The sequence below is a fragment of the Giraffa tippelskirchi genome, chromosome 12, assembly GCF_054371585.1.
Source record: "Giraffa tippelskirchi isolate mGirTip1 chromosome 12, T2T-mGirTip1v1.2.pri, whole genome shotgun sequence".
Taxonomy (NCBI): Eukaryota; Metazoa; Chordata; class Mammalia; order Artiodactyla; family Giraffidae; genus Giraffa; species Giraffa tippelskirchi.
The window spans coordinates 70,778,144-70,794,456 of NC_137286.1; the positions used below are offsets into that span (position 1 = coordinate 70,778,144).

General features: G+C 55.2%; 1 protein-coding gene and 1 long non-coding RNA gene across 2 annotated transcripts in view; one reads left to right on the forward strand and one right to left on the reverse strand.

Moving 5' to 3' along the window:
* The window catches only part of LOC145529707 (uncharacterized), a 1,704,434-nt gene that overhangs the window by 335,954 nt on the left and 1,352,167 nt on the right, over window positions 1–16,313 (forward strand). The window contains exons 42-44 of the long non-coding RNA XR_014071296.1: window positions 369–480; window positions 8,010–8,121; window positions 15,653–15,764. This is a non-coding gene — a long non-coding RNA (uncharacterized LOC145529707). The remainder of the gene's footprint in view (window positions 1–368; window positions 481–8,009; window positions 8,122–15,652; window positions 15,765–16,313) is intronic.
* Window positions 10,165–11,966, reverse strand: LOC145529705 (uncharacterized). Its single transcript, XM_081550313.1, has 3 exons — window positions 11,777–11,966; window positions 11,065–11,377; window positions 10,165–10,814 (listed from the first exon to the last, which is right to left on the reverse strand). Exons 1-3 carry the CDS (start codon window positions 11,822–11,824, stop codon window positions 10,186–10,188), a joined length of 990 nt encoding a protein of 329 aa, XP_081406439.1. The 5' UTR covers window positions 11,825–11,966; the 3' UTR covers window positions 10,165–10,185.

The following is a 16,313-nucleotide window of genomic DNA, read 5'->3' on the forward strand; positions in this document are numbered from 1 at the left end:
TGAAGCATTTTTTTTTTTTTCTGTGACATCGGCCTCATTAAAAAGTACGGTTTGCCTTTACTGGATAATTTTGTTCATTGGTTTGTTAGGGAATCTTGGTAATATTTGAGTTTCCTGGGGAGCATGGTCACATGACCTGGCCCTGGCCAATCGGTGCGTTCCACCTCCCTGGCCACTGTGATTGGCTCCGGACTGGGGCAGTGCCCAATCGGGGCCCAGGGCCGGGCCTCACGTTGGAAGCCAGGGGAAGACGAGCTCTCGTCCTGCTGGGGTAGGGGAAGGGGTGGGGCCGGGGGAGGTCAGGCTCCAGCAGTGGGAGGGGCTTGAGGTCCGCCTGCGGCAGTTGGTGACCTTCCTGCTCCCCTCAGGGCAGAGCCGCCGGCCTGAGAATGAGGGCGCTGCTGAGCCCAGGGGCTGGGATGGCCCGTTGCTGCTGTGGTCCCAGAGCTCCACCCGAGACCTGACGGAGGCCGTCTGCCCGTGAGTCCTCTCCCGCTTGTCTGTCAGCTTGTTTGAACCATGCTGGGTTTTCTGCCCAGCCGGCTAAGGGGAGTCCCTGGAAATGCAAGGGTGTGGGTTTTGGCAGACTTCAGGGAAGACATGCCAGATGAGCCTGGGAGACTCCAGCTTAATCTGGATTCAGGAGATATCTCTTCGGGCCAGCTAGTAATTGTAGGATAAGCCTAATGAGTCTTCACAGGATGAAGAGAGTAACGTGCCAAGGTAGCAATCGATGTCCTCATTCGAGAGGATGATGAAGCTGGTGCTCAGAGAAGGGGGGAACTTGGCCACAGCAAGGAGGTGTGCACCCAGACGGAACCCCCAGATCCGGCCATTTGAGCTCAGGGAGGCCACTGGTGTGGCTTGTCCCTGTGGCAGGGGCCGAGGCACGCAGCCCACCCTGATTCCTGCGGGGGCCTGACTTGGGAAGTGCCATCTGGTAGCTTTGAGACTCACCAAACCAAATTGCACTGGAGAGAGGAAGGACACCTTCCTTCATCCACCCCCCACCCCCGCCGGATTCCCACATACCCTGACCCCTTTCTCTGGATTTCGGAGCCCTTTCCAGAGTCCCGCTCATATGACCTCATTCGAAGTGCACTGTGGACGAGCTGCCATCTGCAGCTGCTACCACAGCAGCCAAGGGCTTTATCTCCCGAGTACCTCCCTTCCTTTGGAACTTGGGGGCCCTCTACTCCCCACTTGCACACCACAGACCTTTGCTGAGGATTGTGGGGACCCTCACTCAGTTTGCAGCACGTTGTAGCCATCCCTGTCCTCTCAATACCTCCCTTGCAACTCAGCTTGTGAGCTCCTTTGGAGCAGCGTGGCCCACCTGGCTGCAACGGCAGAGACACAGCTGACAGTGAAACAACAGCTTCGATCTGACAGCCGGAAAGCTCTGTCAAAAGGGACCTCCCTCTTCACACCGTAGAGGCTGTAGGAGCCGCCAGGCTTTCGGAACCAGTGCTGGGGCCAAAATGACTCCACAGCCGTTTTCCTTCCTGGGGAGGGTTCTGGCTCGAGTGGGAATGGCTCAAGTCTCCTAAGGTTCTGAAAGCCCACTGTGTGCAGATTCACGGTACACAGAGAGGAGAAGGTGGAGTCCTGCCCTGGAGGTGGTCACAGCTCACGGATGAGCCAGGCAGGCAGGCAGGCAGGCAGGGCATGAGAACACCTGAGCTGCCTTCATGAGTGAGTGGTGTGGGGGCAGAGGAAGAGAAGCCGGTCTGCTCCCTCATGTGGTGCCCAGGGCAGGTTGTCCCCAGAGGAAACCCTTACGACGGTGAGGACTCTCACTGCTGTTTCCCAAGGGGTTCCGTCGGTGCGTGTCTTCCCCGGAGCGGTCAGGCCGTCTCTAAAGTACACTGGCCATGGGCATTGCCTCTCCTTGGAACTTCCCATGTGTTTCTCTTTTGTATGGAACAGTGATTTTTCTAGAGGGGTTCTGGGCCACAAGGTTGTTGGGTCATTTGCTAGCCTTCTGTCGTGAAGAACGCTTTCCTGGGCGTTGGGGTGGTTTGTTGTTCCAGCTCCCTTTCTTGGCTTCTTTTGGGAGCTGGTGCAACAAGAGGAGCTCAGCCTCTGCCTTCTGGCTGAGATGTCACCCTTCAAACAGCAATGCCTGCCTGGAGATAATGATGGCATTTGCCAAAAGGGCTTCGTTTGGCACATGATATCTTGAAAGGACGTACACCGTCCTTTCAGCTATCAAAGGCTAGTTCAAATGACATAAAAATGAGAACTCTCCAATGGAGTCTTACAGTAGGTGGAGAGTCCGAAAAAAACTCCTTCAGTCATCTCACTGAGAGTCATTGATTGGGGACACCAAGAATATAGGAAGGAATGCAGAAAGAAAAGATGAAATTGTGGTCAGGATCGGGGGGAGGGATGAACAGGGCCTGCTTGCCTTGAACCCAGGCTTTGTTGGTGGGTGGGGCATAAAGATCGAACAGGTCTGAAACTACAGAGTGGTGATGGTAACACCGTATCACCAGAGTTACACAACAGTGTCCCAAATTGCAACAATGATGAAAAAGTTTACTAATCCCAACTTAACCAACAAAAATAGACGAAACCATACAAAAAGTAAAACATCACCAGAAAGGTGGAAACAAACCAAATGCAAAGCAGCTCAGGGGAAAGGAACTCCATGTCCCCTGGGGGCAGACCGAGTTGCCGGCGTCCACGGTGAGCAGACAGGGATGGAGGCTGCAGAGCCGACCGCTCCCCTGGACATGGTGTTTCCGGCAAGGGCTCTGGGTCTCTGTCCAGAGCAGGGGCTCGTTCTTCCTGCAGGGGCGGGTGAGTCATCGTCGGCGTCTGGGTGTTGCGTGGGAGCCAGGGCAGGCTCTCCCTGCCGAGGCGGTGACTCCTCCTCTGCCTCGGGTTCTCCTGCCAAAGCCCGAGCAGGTACAGGTGCACGTGGAGGTGGAGGTTCTGGCTGAGGGGGTGGGACATCAGTGCCTGGGGCTGGGGGTCCTGCAGGCACGGAAATCCGATCTGCCCGGTGTGCTGGCCAGTACCCAGCTGGCCTGGTGTCTCTGCGAGGGCAAGGCTCGGTTCTCCATCTGCCCTCGGTGGATCCCTGGGTCCTGCACCTGGAGCCACCACCTCTGTAGGCACAGGTCTGGGAAGTGGAGCCTGTTTCCAGTTGGAGGCCAGTGCTAGAGCTGGGGGAGAAGCAAAGTTTGCCCACAGACCAGCCTTGGCATGTGCGTATCCCGGGACAGAAAGCTTCCAAGAGATTCCGAAAGAATACCCAGGGTTGGATGTCTTTTGGGACTGAAGTGTGCAAGATGGGGGTGGGGGTGTGAGGCCAGCGCTTGCTGCAGGCCCAGCAGCATCTTTCGGGGACTCGTCCCTGTGTAGCTCAGCACCCCCTCCCCACACACTCCCGTGCACCAGCCCCAGCGTCCTTACCTCTGTGCTCTGGCGTGCTGGGCTCCAGGTCCTCCTGCTGCCTCAGAGGCCGGGGTTCTCGGGACTCTGGGTCGGAGCCGGGTGTGCTGAGCTCCGTGGCAGCCTCAGACTGGGCCGCCGGGTGTATCCTGGGCGGTGTCTCGGCAGCAGGCCTTCCCCGCCTCCGCTTCGCCCCCGGTGGGGCTGATGCCTCCGTGGGCACGCTCACCTGGAGCCTGCACTGGGCCTCACGGGCGGGGGGTTGGTGCTCCGACCCCTCCCTCCGGGAGGTGGACGGGGTGTCCCCGTCCTCGGCCTCATCACGTGGGAAGCTCTGCAACGACAGTGACCGTCAGCCAGCCGTGCTGGGAGTTTTCCGAGCTGGGCCTGGCCAGTGGAGCCGCTGCTTCTGCCTGCTCGAACTTCTCTTCCCAGAAGCGTCAGAGACGTGTGTCTGCTCAGATCCCCACCCGGGAGGAAAGAGACCCACCTGAGGGTGTGAGGTCAGCCTGGGCGGCCGGCCCTGCCCGCACTGTTCCCATCCCAGCCAGCCTGATCTCCCCTGGGGTGTGGACACAACTTGTCCGCAGGCTTCTGACCCCACATCCGCCTGGGCTTCCTTGAGGGAGACACACCCCGAGAAACCCGCATCCACACACACAGGCAAAGGACCCGGTGTTTCCGGGTGGCATGGGAGAGGTGGCCTGGCCCGGCCTGGGGCTCCCCGTGTTACCTTTCTGTTTCTCCGGGCAGAGGGCCAGAGGCCTCTCGGGGGTGCCCTGAGCCAACGTCGACAGGGTGCCACGCACACTGCCTGTGAGCTCTCCTGAGGCCCCGGCCTCTGGGCAGGGGCAAACAGCAGAACATCCTGGCAGCAAGAGATCTGGCTGGGGGCTCCTCTCCGCTCTGGAGGCCTGGATACCCGGGTTGCGGGTTCTGTTGGGTTCTGTTGCCGGCAGGTGACATCATTTCCTGGGGTTCGTGCTGAGGTCCCTTCCCCAAAACTTCCCAAGGGAATCTCTGGGTTTCTGACTGCTCGACCACCCCCCTTAGGCCATGTGCAGGCACATTGACAGCCACACAGCCCAGCCCACAGCCCTGGGGAGGCCTGGGTGCAGCCAGGGCCTGAGCTCCGAGGACCCCGCTGCTCTCAGACCAGGCTCCTTCTTCTCATAAGTGGTGTGGCCCTGGACAAGCATATGCCCCTCAGGGTTTCCCCAGTCTCTCCATCTGCAGAGTGGGGGTCATTCTCCCATCTGTTTCCTAGGTCTGTCGGCCTACGAGCAGCTCCATGCCTCTCCACCTGGGGCCGATATCACGTGGAGCTTGTGCGCTGAGACTTCAGAAAGAAAGACTCCATCCAGGGCTGACACAGCACAGAATGGGGCAGAACGAGGCCTGGATGCGCCGTGGTACCCAGGAAAAGGCACTGCCCCTCCTGACTGTTTTGAGACCCCACATCCAAGTTGGAGGCCCGAAAGGAAGACTCGAAGGTCTCCCTCTCTTATAGAAAAGAGTAGCCAACTTTCTGGTCCTCTGTTTCCATTGAGATTCTGTTCAAGTGTCCCAGCTCGGCTTCTGCGGGTGGCTGAGCTTCTAATGGCTCCCTGCGTTCTTGTCTTTTCCTCTCCAAACCTTCCGTCCTTTTCCCCCTTCTGGGGTGGATGGGCGCTGTCATTGCTTCTACCTTCGAGACAGATTGATGAAAAGTCTGGACCATCGACTCCTTTCCTCTCTTTGGTTCCGTGTCTCTCTCTGGCTGTGTCCCTCTCTTTTCCTTTCTCGATTCAGTCTGTGTCTTCCTCTTTCTCTCTCGTGTGTGGATGGATGGATGCTAGGAATGCACATGTATATGATTAGATGAGGGTTATGTTTTAGGGATGGGTTAGAGGGAGAGAAAGGCTTTAGGTCGGAGTTGGTCATGGGGGAAGGGTCAAGGGTGGTGGTGGTGTTTCTTGGAATCTGAGTGCTGTGCATTCTTCGTCTCTTTCCATATGAACCCCTTCTCAGATACACCACTTGCAAGGAGTCTCTCATGTTCCGTTTCCTATCTTTTGCATCTGTGAATGCTTAGCTTCTCTGTTGTGAAGAGGTTCCATTGGATGGAAACCCATTGGTGTACTTCGTTTCCCTCTTTCCCTTACTTGAAGAGACCCATTTCTACCTCCGCCCAGCAAATGGCAAGGAGACTCTGATGTTAAGGAGCCTTTGACCTACGCTTCTTTCTAGCTATCTCATGACATCAGTCTTTAGGGTGAGGTTTTTCCCCGATATTGAGGTGGTGTGAGATCAAAACCAATAGCGTTCTTCAGATGTAGCTGTCTGGTTTTCCCATGGCCATTTATTGAAGAGGCTTTCTTGTTCCCATTTGGATATTCTCCCCTTCTGTGTCAGAGATGAGTTGACCATGGATGCCGGGGTTTGTTTCTGGACCCTCAACTTTATTCCATCGATCTGGATCTGTGTGTGTTGTTGTATTCCCAATAGCATACTGTCCTGCTGCTGCCGCTGCGGCTAAGTCACTTCAGTCGTGTCTGACTCTGCGCGACCCCATGGCCTGCAGCCTACCAGGCTCCTCCGTCCAGGGCATTTTCCAGGCAAGAGTACTGGCGTGGGTCGCCATCGCCTTCTCCGATACGCTCCTGAGGATCCTAGTTTGGTCGTCTAATTTCCTTTCACACAACCTTGGATGTCCGTATCGGGGCTTTTTCGTCGGATTGTATTGACAATTTAGGCTCTTTTCTGTTTCCGTAACCCCTTTTGCAATTCTTTGTTCGGTGCGACAATGCATTGGCATTTTGGGAGGAATAGCATCCAAGCTGTGGATTGCCTTGTGGGGCTGTGACATCATTTTCCCAATAGGAATTCTTTCAAGCCCTGAGCACAGCTTCTCTTTCCAGTGATTGGTGTGGGCTTGATCTTCCTTCTTCCATCTCTCGCCGTTTTGTGAGAACAGGTCCTTCCTTCCCTTCTGGGTTAGATGGACTCGTGGGTATCACTTCAGTGAATGGCATTGTCAGTGGGGGTGATAATTCCCTTCTCATTGGAAGACTTTGCTGTGAGTATTAGAAATGCAAGTGATTTCTCTTCCCCTTCCTCCCTGTCCATCTCTCAGAGCCACCGGGAAACAGAGGCCTCATCCAGGGTCACACAGGCCTGAGGGAGTGCAACTAGACTGTTGTTTCTTCAGGCCCTCCGTGCTGGACATCATCCGGGATACTCTGTGTGTGTCTTCCTCAGTCTGGTGTCCCTTCAGACCTTTCCCTAGTTTTCACAGGCTTGTTGTGTTGGTGTTCTTTGTCTCTTTGGAGACACATCCTTGAGAAGCTTTGTGTTTCCACTCATTCGTCTCGCGATGTATGACCTGTCTTTTGCTTTTGTAATGAGGTCTTTCCCACAGTAGATATCTTTGATTTTGCAAAGTCCACTGTATTCTCTGGGTTGTTTTGTGGACTGCCTTTTAGTTTTGTGTGTGAAGACTCAAAGCACGTGTCCGGTTTCTGCTCATTGTTCTTCTAGATTTGTGACAAGTTTTCATGGAAACTTTGTCTAGGGATAACTGGAAGTGAACTCGGTGTAAGGTGTCAAGTCTCCATCTCCATTCATGTCATGCCCTGCAGTTTCCAATTCCCTGTTCCTGAGTGGTTTTGGAGACCTTGTGGGAAGTTTGGTTGCATGGGAGTTTGCATTTCCACCTTGAGTAGATTCCCACTGTTCTGCCCTCAGGGACACTGTCAAGGGGGAGTGAGGAGCAGCCTGCACTTCCAGCAGTGACCACACGGTGGGGCGAGTGCTGCTCTCCCCTCTGGGAGCCCCAGGCCACAGGCATCCCAGTGAGGAGCCAGCTCTGTGCTCGGCTGAAAGGAGTTAGACTCTCAGGAGCCTCTGAGCCCTTGCCTTTGGATCACCCAGGGTGGGCATTTACTGTGACAGAAAAAAATTGCCCTGAATTCCATGGACGGAAGAGCCTGGCTGTGTAGAGTTCGTGAGTTGCCGTGAATCAGACACAACTGAGGACACAAAAACTCAATAGACTAAAACACTTTTGGGGGGTGGGGGGAGTGAAAGGGGGTGATGTGGGGTTTTTTTGTCGTATATAATAGCCAAGGGAAATCTAGTTTAAACCTAAATTCACATAGATGGGAAAGGTATAGCTCTCCGTCACCCTATTAAAAAAAAAAAAAAAACTACTTAACTTTTCTGAAAGTTTATTTAGTAGCTTCCTTGAGCAGTTCATTGTGAAGCATTTTTTTTTTTTTCTGTGACATCGGCCTCATTAAAAAGTACGGTTTGCCTTTACTGGATAATTTTGTTCATTGGTTTGTTAGGGAATCTTGGTAATATTTGAGTTTCCTGGGGAGCATGGTCACATGACCTGGCCCTGGCCAATCGGTGCGTTCCACCTCCCTGGCCACTGTGATTGGCTCCGGACTGGGGCAGTGCCCAATCGGGGCCCAGGGCCGGGCCTCACGTTGGAAGCCAGGGGAAGACGAGCTCTCGTCCTGCTGGGGTAGGGGAAGGGGTGGGGCCGGGGGAGGTCAGGCTCCAGCAGTGGGAGGGGCTTGAGGTCCGCCTGCGGCAGTTGGTGACCTTCCTGCTCCCCTCAGGGCAGAGCCGCCGGCCTGAGAATGAGGGCGCTGCTGAGCCCAGGGGCTGGGATGGCCCGTTGCTGCTGTGGTCCCAGAGCTCCACCCGAGAACTGACGGAGGCCGTCTGCCCGTGAGTCCTCTCCCGCTTGTCTGTCAGCTTGTTTGAACCATGCTGGGTTTTCTGCCCAGCCGGCTAAGGGGAGTCCCTGGAAATGCAAGGGTGTGGGTTTTGGCAGACTTCAGGGAAGACATGCCAGATGAGCCTGGGAGACTCCAGCTTAATCTGGATTCAGGAGATATCTCTTCGGGCCAGCTAGTAATTGTAGGATAAGCCTAATGAGTCTTCACAGGATGAAGAGAGTAACGTGCCAAGGTAGCAATCGATGTCCTCATTCGAGAGGATGATGAAGCTGGTGCTCAGAGAAGGGGGGAACTTGGCCACAGCAAGGAGGTGTGCACCCAGACGGAACCCCCAGATCCGGCCATTTGAGCTCAGGGAGGCCACTGGTGTGGCTTGTCCCTGTGGCAGGGGCCGAGGCACGCAGCCCACCCTGATTCCTGCGGGGGCCTGACTTGGGAAGTGCCATCTGGTAGCTTTGAGACTCACCAAACCAAATTGCACTGGAGAGAGGAAGGACACCTTCCTTCATCCACCCCCCACCCCCGCCGGATTCCCACATACCCTGACCCCTTTCTCTGGATTTCGGAGCCCTTTCCAGAGTCCCGCTCATATGACCTCATTCGAAGTGCACTGTGGACGAGCTGCCATCTGCAGCTGCTACCACAGCAGCCAAGGGCTTTATCTCCCGAGTACCTCCCTTCCTTTGGAACTTGGGGGCCCTCTACTCCCCACTTGCACACCACAGACCTTTGCTGAGGATTGTGGGGACCCTCACTCAGTTTGCAGCACGTTGTAGCCATCCCTGTCCTCTCAATACCTCCCTTGCAACTCAGCTTGTGAGCTCCTTTGGAGCAGCATGGCCCACCTGGCTGCAACGGCAGAGACACAGCTGACAGTGAAACAACAGCTTCGATCTGACAGCCGGAAAGCTCTGTCAAAAGGGACCTCCCTCTTCACACCGTAGAGGCTGTAGGAGCCGCCAGGGTTTGGGAACCAGTGCTGGGGCCAAAATGACTCCACAGCTGTTTTCCTTCCTGGGGAGGGTTCTGGCTCGAGTGGGAATGGCTCAAGTCTCCTAAGGTTCTGAAAGCCCACTGTGTGCAGATTCACGGTACACAGAGAGGAGAAGGTGGAGTCCTGCCCTGGAGGTGGTCACAGCTCACGGATGAGCCAGGCAGGCAGGCAGGCAGGCAGGGCATGAGAACACCTGAGCTGCCTTCATGAGTGAGTGGTGTGGGGGCAGAGGAAGAGAAGCCGGTCTGCTCCCTCATGTGGTGCCCAGGGCAGGTTGTCCCCAGAGGAAACCCTTACGACGGTGAGGACTCTCACTGCTGTTTCCCAAGGGGTTCCGTCGGTGCGTGTCTTCCCCGGAGCGGTCAGGCCGTCTCTAAAGTACACTGGCCATGGGCATTGCCTCTCCTTGGAACTTCCCATGTGTTTCTCTTTTGTATGGAACAGTGATTTTTCTAGAGGGGTTCTGGGCCACAAGGTTGTTGGGTCATTTGCTAGCCTTCTGTCGTGAAGAACGCTTTCCTGGGCGTTGGGGTGGTTTGTTGTTCCAGCTCCCTTTCTTGGCTTCTTTTGGGAGCTGGTGCAACAAGAGGAGCTCAGCCTCTGCCTTCTGGCTGAGATGTCACCCTTCAAACAGCAATGCCTGCCTGGAGATAATGATGGCATTTGCCAAAAGGGCTTCGTTTGGCACATGATATCTTGAAAGGACGTACACCGTCCTTTCAGCTATCAAAGGCTAGTTCAAATGACATAAAAATGAGAACTCTCCAATGGAGTCTTACAGTAGGTGGAGAGTCCGAAAAAAACTCCTTCAGTCATCTCACTGAGAGTCATTGATTGGGGACACCAAGAATATAGGAAGGAATGCAGAAAGAAAAGATGAAATTGTGGTCAGGATCGGGGGGAGGGATGAACAGGGCCTGCTTGCCTTGAACCCAGGCTTTGTTGGCGGGTGGGGCATAAAGATCGAACGGGTCTGAAACTACAGAGTGGTGATGGTAACACCGTATCACCAGAGTTACACAACAGTGTCCCAAATTGCAACAATGATGAAAAAGTTTACTAATCCCAACTTAACCAACAAAAATAGACGAAACCATACAAAAAGTAAAACATCACCAGAAAGGTGGAAACAAACCAAATGCAAAGCAGCTCAGGGGAAAGGAACTCCATGTCCCCTGGGGGCAGACCGAGTTGCCGGCGTCCACGGTGAGCAGACAGGGATGGAGGCTGCAGAGCCGACCGCTCCCCTGGACATGGTGTTTCCGGCAAGGGCTCTGGGTCTCTGTCCAGAGCGGGGGCTCGTTCTTCCTGCAGGGGCGGGTGAGTCATCGTCGGCGTCTGGGTGTTGCGCGGGAGCCAGGGCAGGCTCTCCCTGCCGAGGCGGTGACTCCTCCTCTGCCTCGGGTTCTCCTGCCAAAGCCCGAGCAGGTACAGGTGCACGTGGAGGTGGAGGTTCTGGCTGAGGGGGTGGGACATCAGTGCCTGGGGCTGGGGGTCCTGCAGGCACGGAAATCCGATCTGCCCGGTGTGCTGGCCAGTACCCAGCTGGCCTGGTGTCTCTGCGAGGGCAAGGCTCGGTTCTCCATCTGCCCTCGGTGGATCCCTGGGTCCTGCACCTGGAGCCACCACCTCTGTAGGCACAGGTCTGGGAAGTGGAGCCTGGTTCCAGTTGGAGGCCAGTGCTAGAGCTGGGGGAGAAGCAAAGTTTGCCCACAGACCAGCCTTGGCATGTGCGTATCCCGGGACAGAAAGCTTCCAAGAGATTCCGAAAGAATACCCAGGGTTGGATGTCTTTTGGGACTGAAGTGTGCAAGATGGGGGTGGGGGTGTGAGGCCAGCGCTTGCTGCAGGCCCAGCAGCATCTTTCGGGGACTCGTCCCTGTGTAGCTCAGCACCCCCTCCCCACACACTCCCGTGCACCAGCCCCAGCGTCCTTACCTCTGTGCTCTGGCGTGCTGGGCTCCAGGTCCTCCTGCTGCCTCAGAGGCCGGGGTTCTCGGGACTCTGGGTCGGAGCCGGGTGTGCTGAGCTCCGTGGCAGCCTCAGACTGGGCCGCCGGGTGTATCCTGGGCGGTGTCTCGGCAGCAGGCCTTCCCCGCCTCCGCTTCGCCCCCGGTGGGGCTGATGCCTCCGTGGGCACGCTCACCTGGAGCCTGCACTGGGCCTCACGGGCGGGGGGTTGGTGCTCCGACCCCTCCCTCCGGGAGGTGGACGGGGTGTCCCCGTCCTCGGCCTCATCACGTGGGAAGCTCTGCAACGACAGTGACCGTCAGCCAGCCGTGCTGGGAGTTTTCCGAGCTGGGCCTGGCCAGTGGAGCCGCTGCTTCTGCCTGCTCGAACTTCTCTTCCCAGAAGGGTCAGAGACGTGTGTCTGCTCAGATCCCCACCCGGGAGGAAAGAGACCCACCTGAGGGTGTGAGGTCAGCCTGGGCGGCCGGCCCTGCCCGCACTGTTCCCATCCCAGCCAGCCTGATCTCCCCTGGGGTGTGGACACAACTTGTCCGCAGGCTTCTGACCCCACATCCGCCTGGGCTTCCTTGAGGGAGACACACCCCGAGAAACCCGCATCCACACACACAGGCAAAGGACCCGGTGTTTCCGGGTGGCATGGGAGAGGTGGCCTGGCCCGGCCTGGGGCTCCCCGTGTTACCTTTCTGTTTCTCCGGGCAGAGGGCCAGAGGCCTCTCGGGGGTGCCATGAGCCAACGTCGACAGGGTGCCACGCACACTGCCTGTGAGCTCTCCTGAGGCCCCGGCCTCTGGGCAGGGGCAAACAGCAGAACATCCTGGCAGCAAGAGATCTGGCTGGGGGCTCCTCTCCGCTCTGGAGGCCTGGATACCCGGGTTGCGGGTTCTGTTGGGTTCTGTTGCCGGCAGGTGACATCATTTCCTGGGGTTCGTGCTGAGGTCCCTTCCCCAAAACTTCCCAAGGGAATCTCTGGGTTTCTGACTGCTCGACCACCCCCTTAGGCCATGTGCAGACACATTGACAGCCACACAGCCCAGCCCACAGCCCTGGGGAGGCCTGGGTGCAGCCAGGGCCTGAGCTCCAAGGACCCCGCTGCTCTCAGACCAGGCTCCTTCTTCTCATAAGTGGTGTGGCCCTGGACAAGCATATGCCCCTCAGGGTTTCCCCAGTCTCTCCATCTGCAGAGTGGGGGTCATTCTCCCATCTGTTTCCTAGGTCTGTCGGCCTACGAGCAGCTCCATGCCTCTCCACCTGGGGCCGATATCACGTGGAGCTTGTGCGCTGAGACTTCAGAAAGAAAGACTCCATCCAGGGCTGACACAGCACAGAATGGGGCAGAACGAGGCCTGGATGCGCCGTGGTACCCAGGAAAAGGCACTGCCCCTTCTGACTGTTTTGAGACCCCACATCCAAGTTGGAGGCCCGAAAGGAAGACTCGAAGGTCTCCCTCTCTTATAGAAAAGAGTAGCCAACTTTCTGGTCCTCTGTTTCCATTGAGATTCTGTTCAAGTGTCCCAGCTCGGCTTCTGCGGGTGGCTGAGCTTCTAATGGCTCCCTGCGTTCTTGTCTTTTCCTCTCCAAACCTTCCGTCCTTTTCCCCCTTCTGGGGTGGATGGGCGCTGTCATTGCTTCTACCTTCGAGACAGATTGATGAAAAGTCTGGACCATCGACTCCTTTCCTCTCTTTGGTTCCGTGTCTCTCTCTGGCTGTGTCCCTCTCTTTTCCTTTCTCGATTCAGTCTGTGTCTTCCTCTTTCTCTCTCGTGTGTGGATGGATGGATGCTAGGAATGCACATGTATATGATTAGATGAGGGTTATGTTTTAGGGATGGGTTAGAGGGAGAGAAAGGCTTTAGGTCGGAGTTGGTCATGGGGGAAGGGTCAAGGGTGGTGGTGGTGTTTCTTGGAATCTGAGTGCTGTGCATTCTTCGTCTCTTTCCATATGAACCCCTTCTCAGATACACCACTTGCAAGGAGTCTCTCATGTTCCGTTTCCTATCTTTTGCATCTGTGAATGCTTAGCTTCTCTGTTGTGAAGAGGTTCCATTGGATGGAAACCCATTGGTGTACTTCATTTCCCTCTTTCCCTTACTTGAAGAGACGCATTTCTACCTCCGCCCAGCAAATGGCAAGGAGACTCTGATGTTAAGGAGCCTTTGACCTACGCTTCTTTCTAGCTATCTCATGACATCAGTCTTTAGGGTGAGGTTTTTCCCCGATATTGAGGTGGTGTGAGATCAAAACCAATAGCGTTCTTCAGATGTAGCTGTCTGGTTTTCCCATGGCCATTTATTGAAGAGGCTTTCTTGTTCCCATTTGGATATTCTCCCCTTCTGTGTCAGAGATGAGTTGACCATGGATGCCGGGGTTTGTTTCTGGACCCTCAACTTTATTCCATCGATCTGGATCTGTGTGTGTTGTTGTATTCCCAATAGCATACTGTCCTGCTGCTGCCGCTGCGGCTAAGTCACTTCAGTCGTGTCTGACTCTGCGCGACCCCATGGCCTGCAGCCTACCAGGCTCCTCCGTCCAGGGCATTTTCCAGGCAAGAGTACTGGCGTGGGTCGCCATCGCCTTCTCCGATACGCTCCTGAGGATCCTAGTTTGGTCGTCTAATTTCCTTTCACACAACCTTGGATGTCCGTATCGGGGCTTTTTCGTCGGATTGTATTGACAATTTAGGCTCTTTTCTGTTTCCGTAACCCCTTTTGCAATTCTTTGTTCGGTGCGACAATGCATTGGCATTTTGGGAGGAATAGCATCCAAGCTGTGGATTGCCTTGTGGGGCTGTGACATCATTTTCCCAATAGGAATTCTTTCAAGCCCTGAGCACAGCTTCTCTTTCCAGTGATTGGTGTGGGCTTGATCTTCCTTCTTCCATCTCTCGCCGTTTTGTGAGAACAGGTCCTTCCTTCCCTTCTGGGTTAGATGGACTCGTGGGTATCACTTCAGTGAATGGCATTGTCAGTGGGGGTGATAATTCCCTTCTCATTGGAAGACTTTGCTGTGAGTATTAGAAATGCAAGTGATTTCTCTTCCCCTTCCTCCCTGTCCATCTCTCAGAGCCACCGGGAAACAGAGGCCTCATCCAGGGTCACACAGGCCTGAGGGAGTGCAACTAGACTGTTGTTTCTTCAGGCCCTCCGTGCTGGACATCATCCGGGATACTCTGTGTGTGTCTTCCTCAGTCTGGTGTCCCTTCAGACCTTTCCCTAGTTTTCACAGGCTTGTTGTGTTGGTGTTCTTTGTCTGTTTGGAGACACATCCTTGAGAAGCTTTGTGTTTCCACTCATTCGTCTCGCGATGTATGACCTGTCTTTTGCTTTTGTAATGAGGTCTTTCCCACAGTAGATATCTTTGATTTTGCAAAGTCCACTGTATTCTCTGGGTTGTTTTGTGGACTGCCTTTTAGTTTTGTGTGTGAAGACTCAAAGCACGTGTCCGGTTTCTGCTCATTGTTCTTCTAGATTTGTGACAAGTTTTCATGGAAACTTTGTCTAGGGATAACTGGAAGTGAACTCGGTGTAAGGTGTCAAGTCTCCATCTCCATTCATGTCATGCCCTGCAGTTTCCAATTCCCTGTTCCTGAGTGGTTTTGGAGACCTTGTGGGAAGTTTGGTTGCATGGGAGTTTGCATTTCCACCTTGAGTAGATTCCCACTGTTCTGCCCTCAGGGACACTGTCAAGGGGGAGTGAGGAGCAGCCTGCACTTCCAGCAGTGACCACACGGTGGGGCGAGTGCTGCTCTCCCCTCTGGGAGCCCCAGGCCACAGGCATCCCAGTGAGGAGCCAGCTCTGTGCTCGGCTGAAAGGAGTTAGACTCTCAGGAGCCTCTGAGCCCTTGCCTTTGGATCACCCAGGGTGGGCATTTACTGTGACAGAAAAAAATTGCCCTGAATTCCATGGACGGAAGAGCCTGGCTGTGTAGAGTTCGTGAGTTGCCGTGAATCAGACACAACTGAGGACACAAAAACTCAATAGACTAAAATACTTTTGGGGGGTGGGGGGAGTGAAAGGGGGTGATGTGGGGTTTTTTTGTCATATATAATAGCCAAGGGAAATCTAGTTTAAACCTAAATTCACATAGATGGGAAAGGTATAGCTCTCCGTCACCCTATTAAAAAAAAAAAAAAAAAACGACTTAACTTTTCTGAAAGTTTATTTAGTAGCTTCCTTGAGCAGTTCATTGTGAAGCTTTTTTTTTTTTTTTCTGTGACATCGGCCTCATTAAAAAGTACGGTTTGCCTTTACTGGATAATTTTGTTCATTGGTTTGTTAGGGAATCTTGGTAATATTTGAGTTTCCTGGGGAGCATGGTCACATGACCTGGCCCTGGCCAATCGGTGCGTTCCACCTCCCTGGCCACTGTGATTGGCTCCGGACTGGGGCAGTGCCCAATCGGGGCCCAGGGCCGGGCCTCACGTTGGAAGCCAGGGGAAGACGAGCTCTCGTCCTGCTGGGGTAGGGGAAGGGGTGGGGCCGGGGGAGGTCAGGCTCCAGCAGTGGGAGGGGCTTGAGGTCCGCCTGCGGCAGTTGGTGACCTTCCTGCTCCCCTCAGGGCAGAGCCGCCGGCCTGAGAATGAGGGCGCTGCTGAGCCCAGGGGCTGGGATGGCCCGTTGCTGCTGTGGTCCCAGAGCTCCACCCGAGAACTGACGGAGGCCGTCTGCCCGTGAGTCCTCTCCCGCTTGTCTGTCAGCTTGTTTGAACCATGCTGGGTTTTCTGCCCAGCCGGCTAAGGGGAGTCCCTGGAAATGCAAGGGTGTGGGTTTTGGCAGACTTCAGGGAAGACATGCCAGATGAGCCTGGGAGACTCCAGCTTAATCTGGATTCAGGAGATATCTCTTCGGGCCAGCTAGTAATTGTAGGATAAGCCTAATGAGTCTTCACAGGATGAAGAGAGTAACGTGCCAAGGTAGCAATCGATGTCCTCATTCGAGAGGATGATGAAGCTGGTGCTCAGAGAAGGGGGGAACTTGGCCACAGCAAGGAGGTGTGCACCCAGACGGAACCCCCAGATCCGGCCATTTGAGCTCAGGGAGGCCACTGGTGTGGCTTGTCCCTGTGGCAGGGGCCGAGGCACGCAGCCCACCCTGATTCCTGCGGGGGCCTGACTTGGGAAGTGCCATCTGGTAGCTTTGAGACTCACCAAACCAAATTGCACTGGAGAGAGGAAGGACACCTTCCTTCATCCACCCCCCACCCCCGCCGGATTCCCACA

What these genes read in the sequence shown, in the direction of transcription:
- LOC145529705 (XM_081550313.1), bottom strand. Translation starts at nt 11,824, where the DNA reads ATGGCACCCCCGAGAGGCCTCTGGCCCTCTGCCCGGAGAAACAGAAAG. An exon ending in CTGCCCGGAGAAACAGAAAG is followed by an intron (nt 11,378 to 11,776) that starts GTAACACGGGGA and finishes CTGTCGTTGCAG; the next exon opens with AGCTTCCCACGTGATGAGGC. An exon ending in CAGCACGCCAGAGCACAGAG is followed by an intron (nt 10,815 to 11,064) that starts GTAAGGACGCTG and finishes CTTCTCCCCCAG; the next exon opens with CTCTAGCACTGGCCTCCAAC.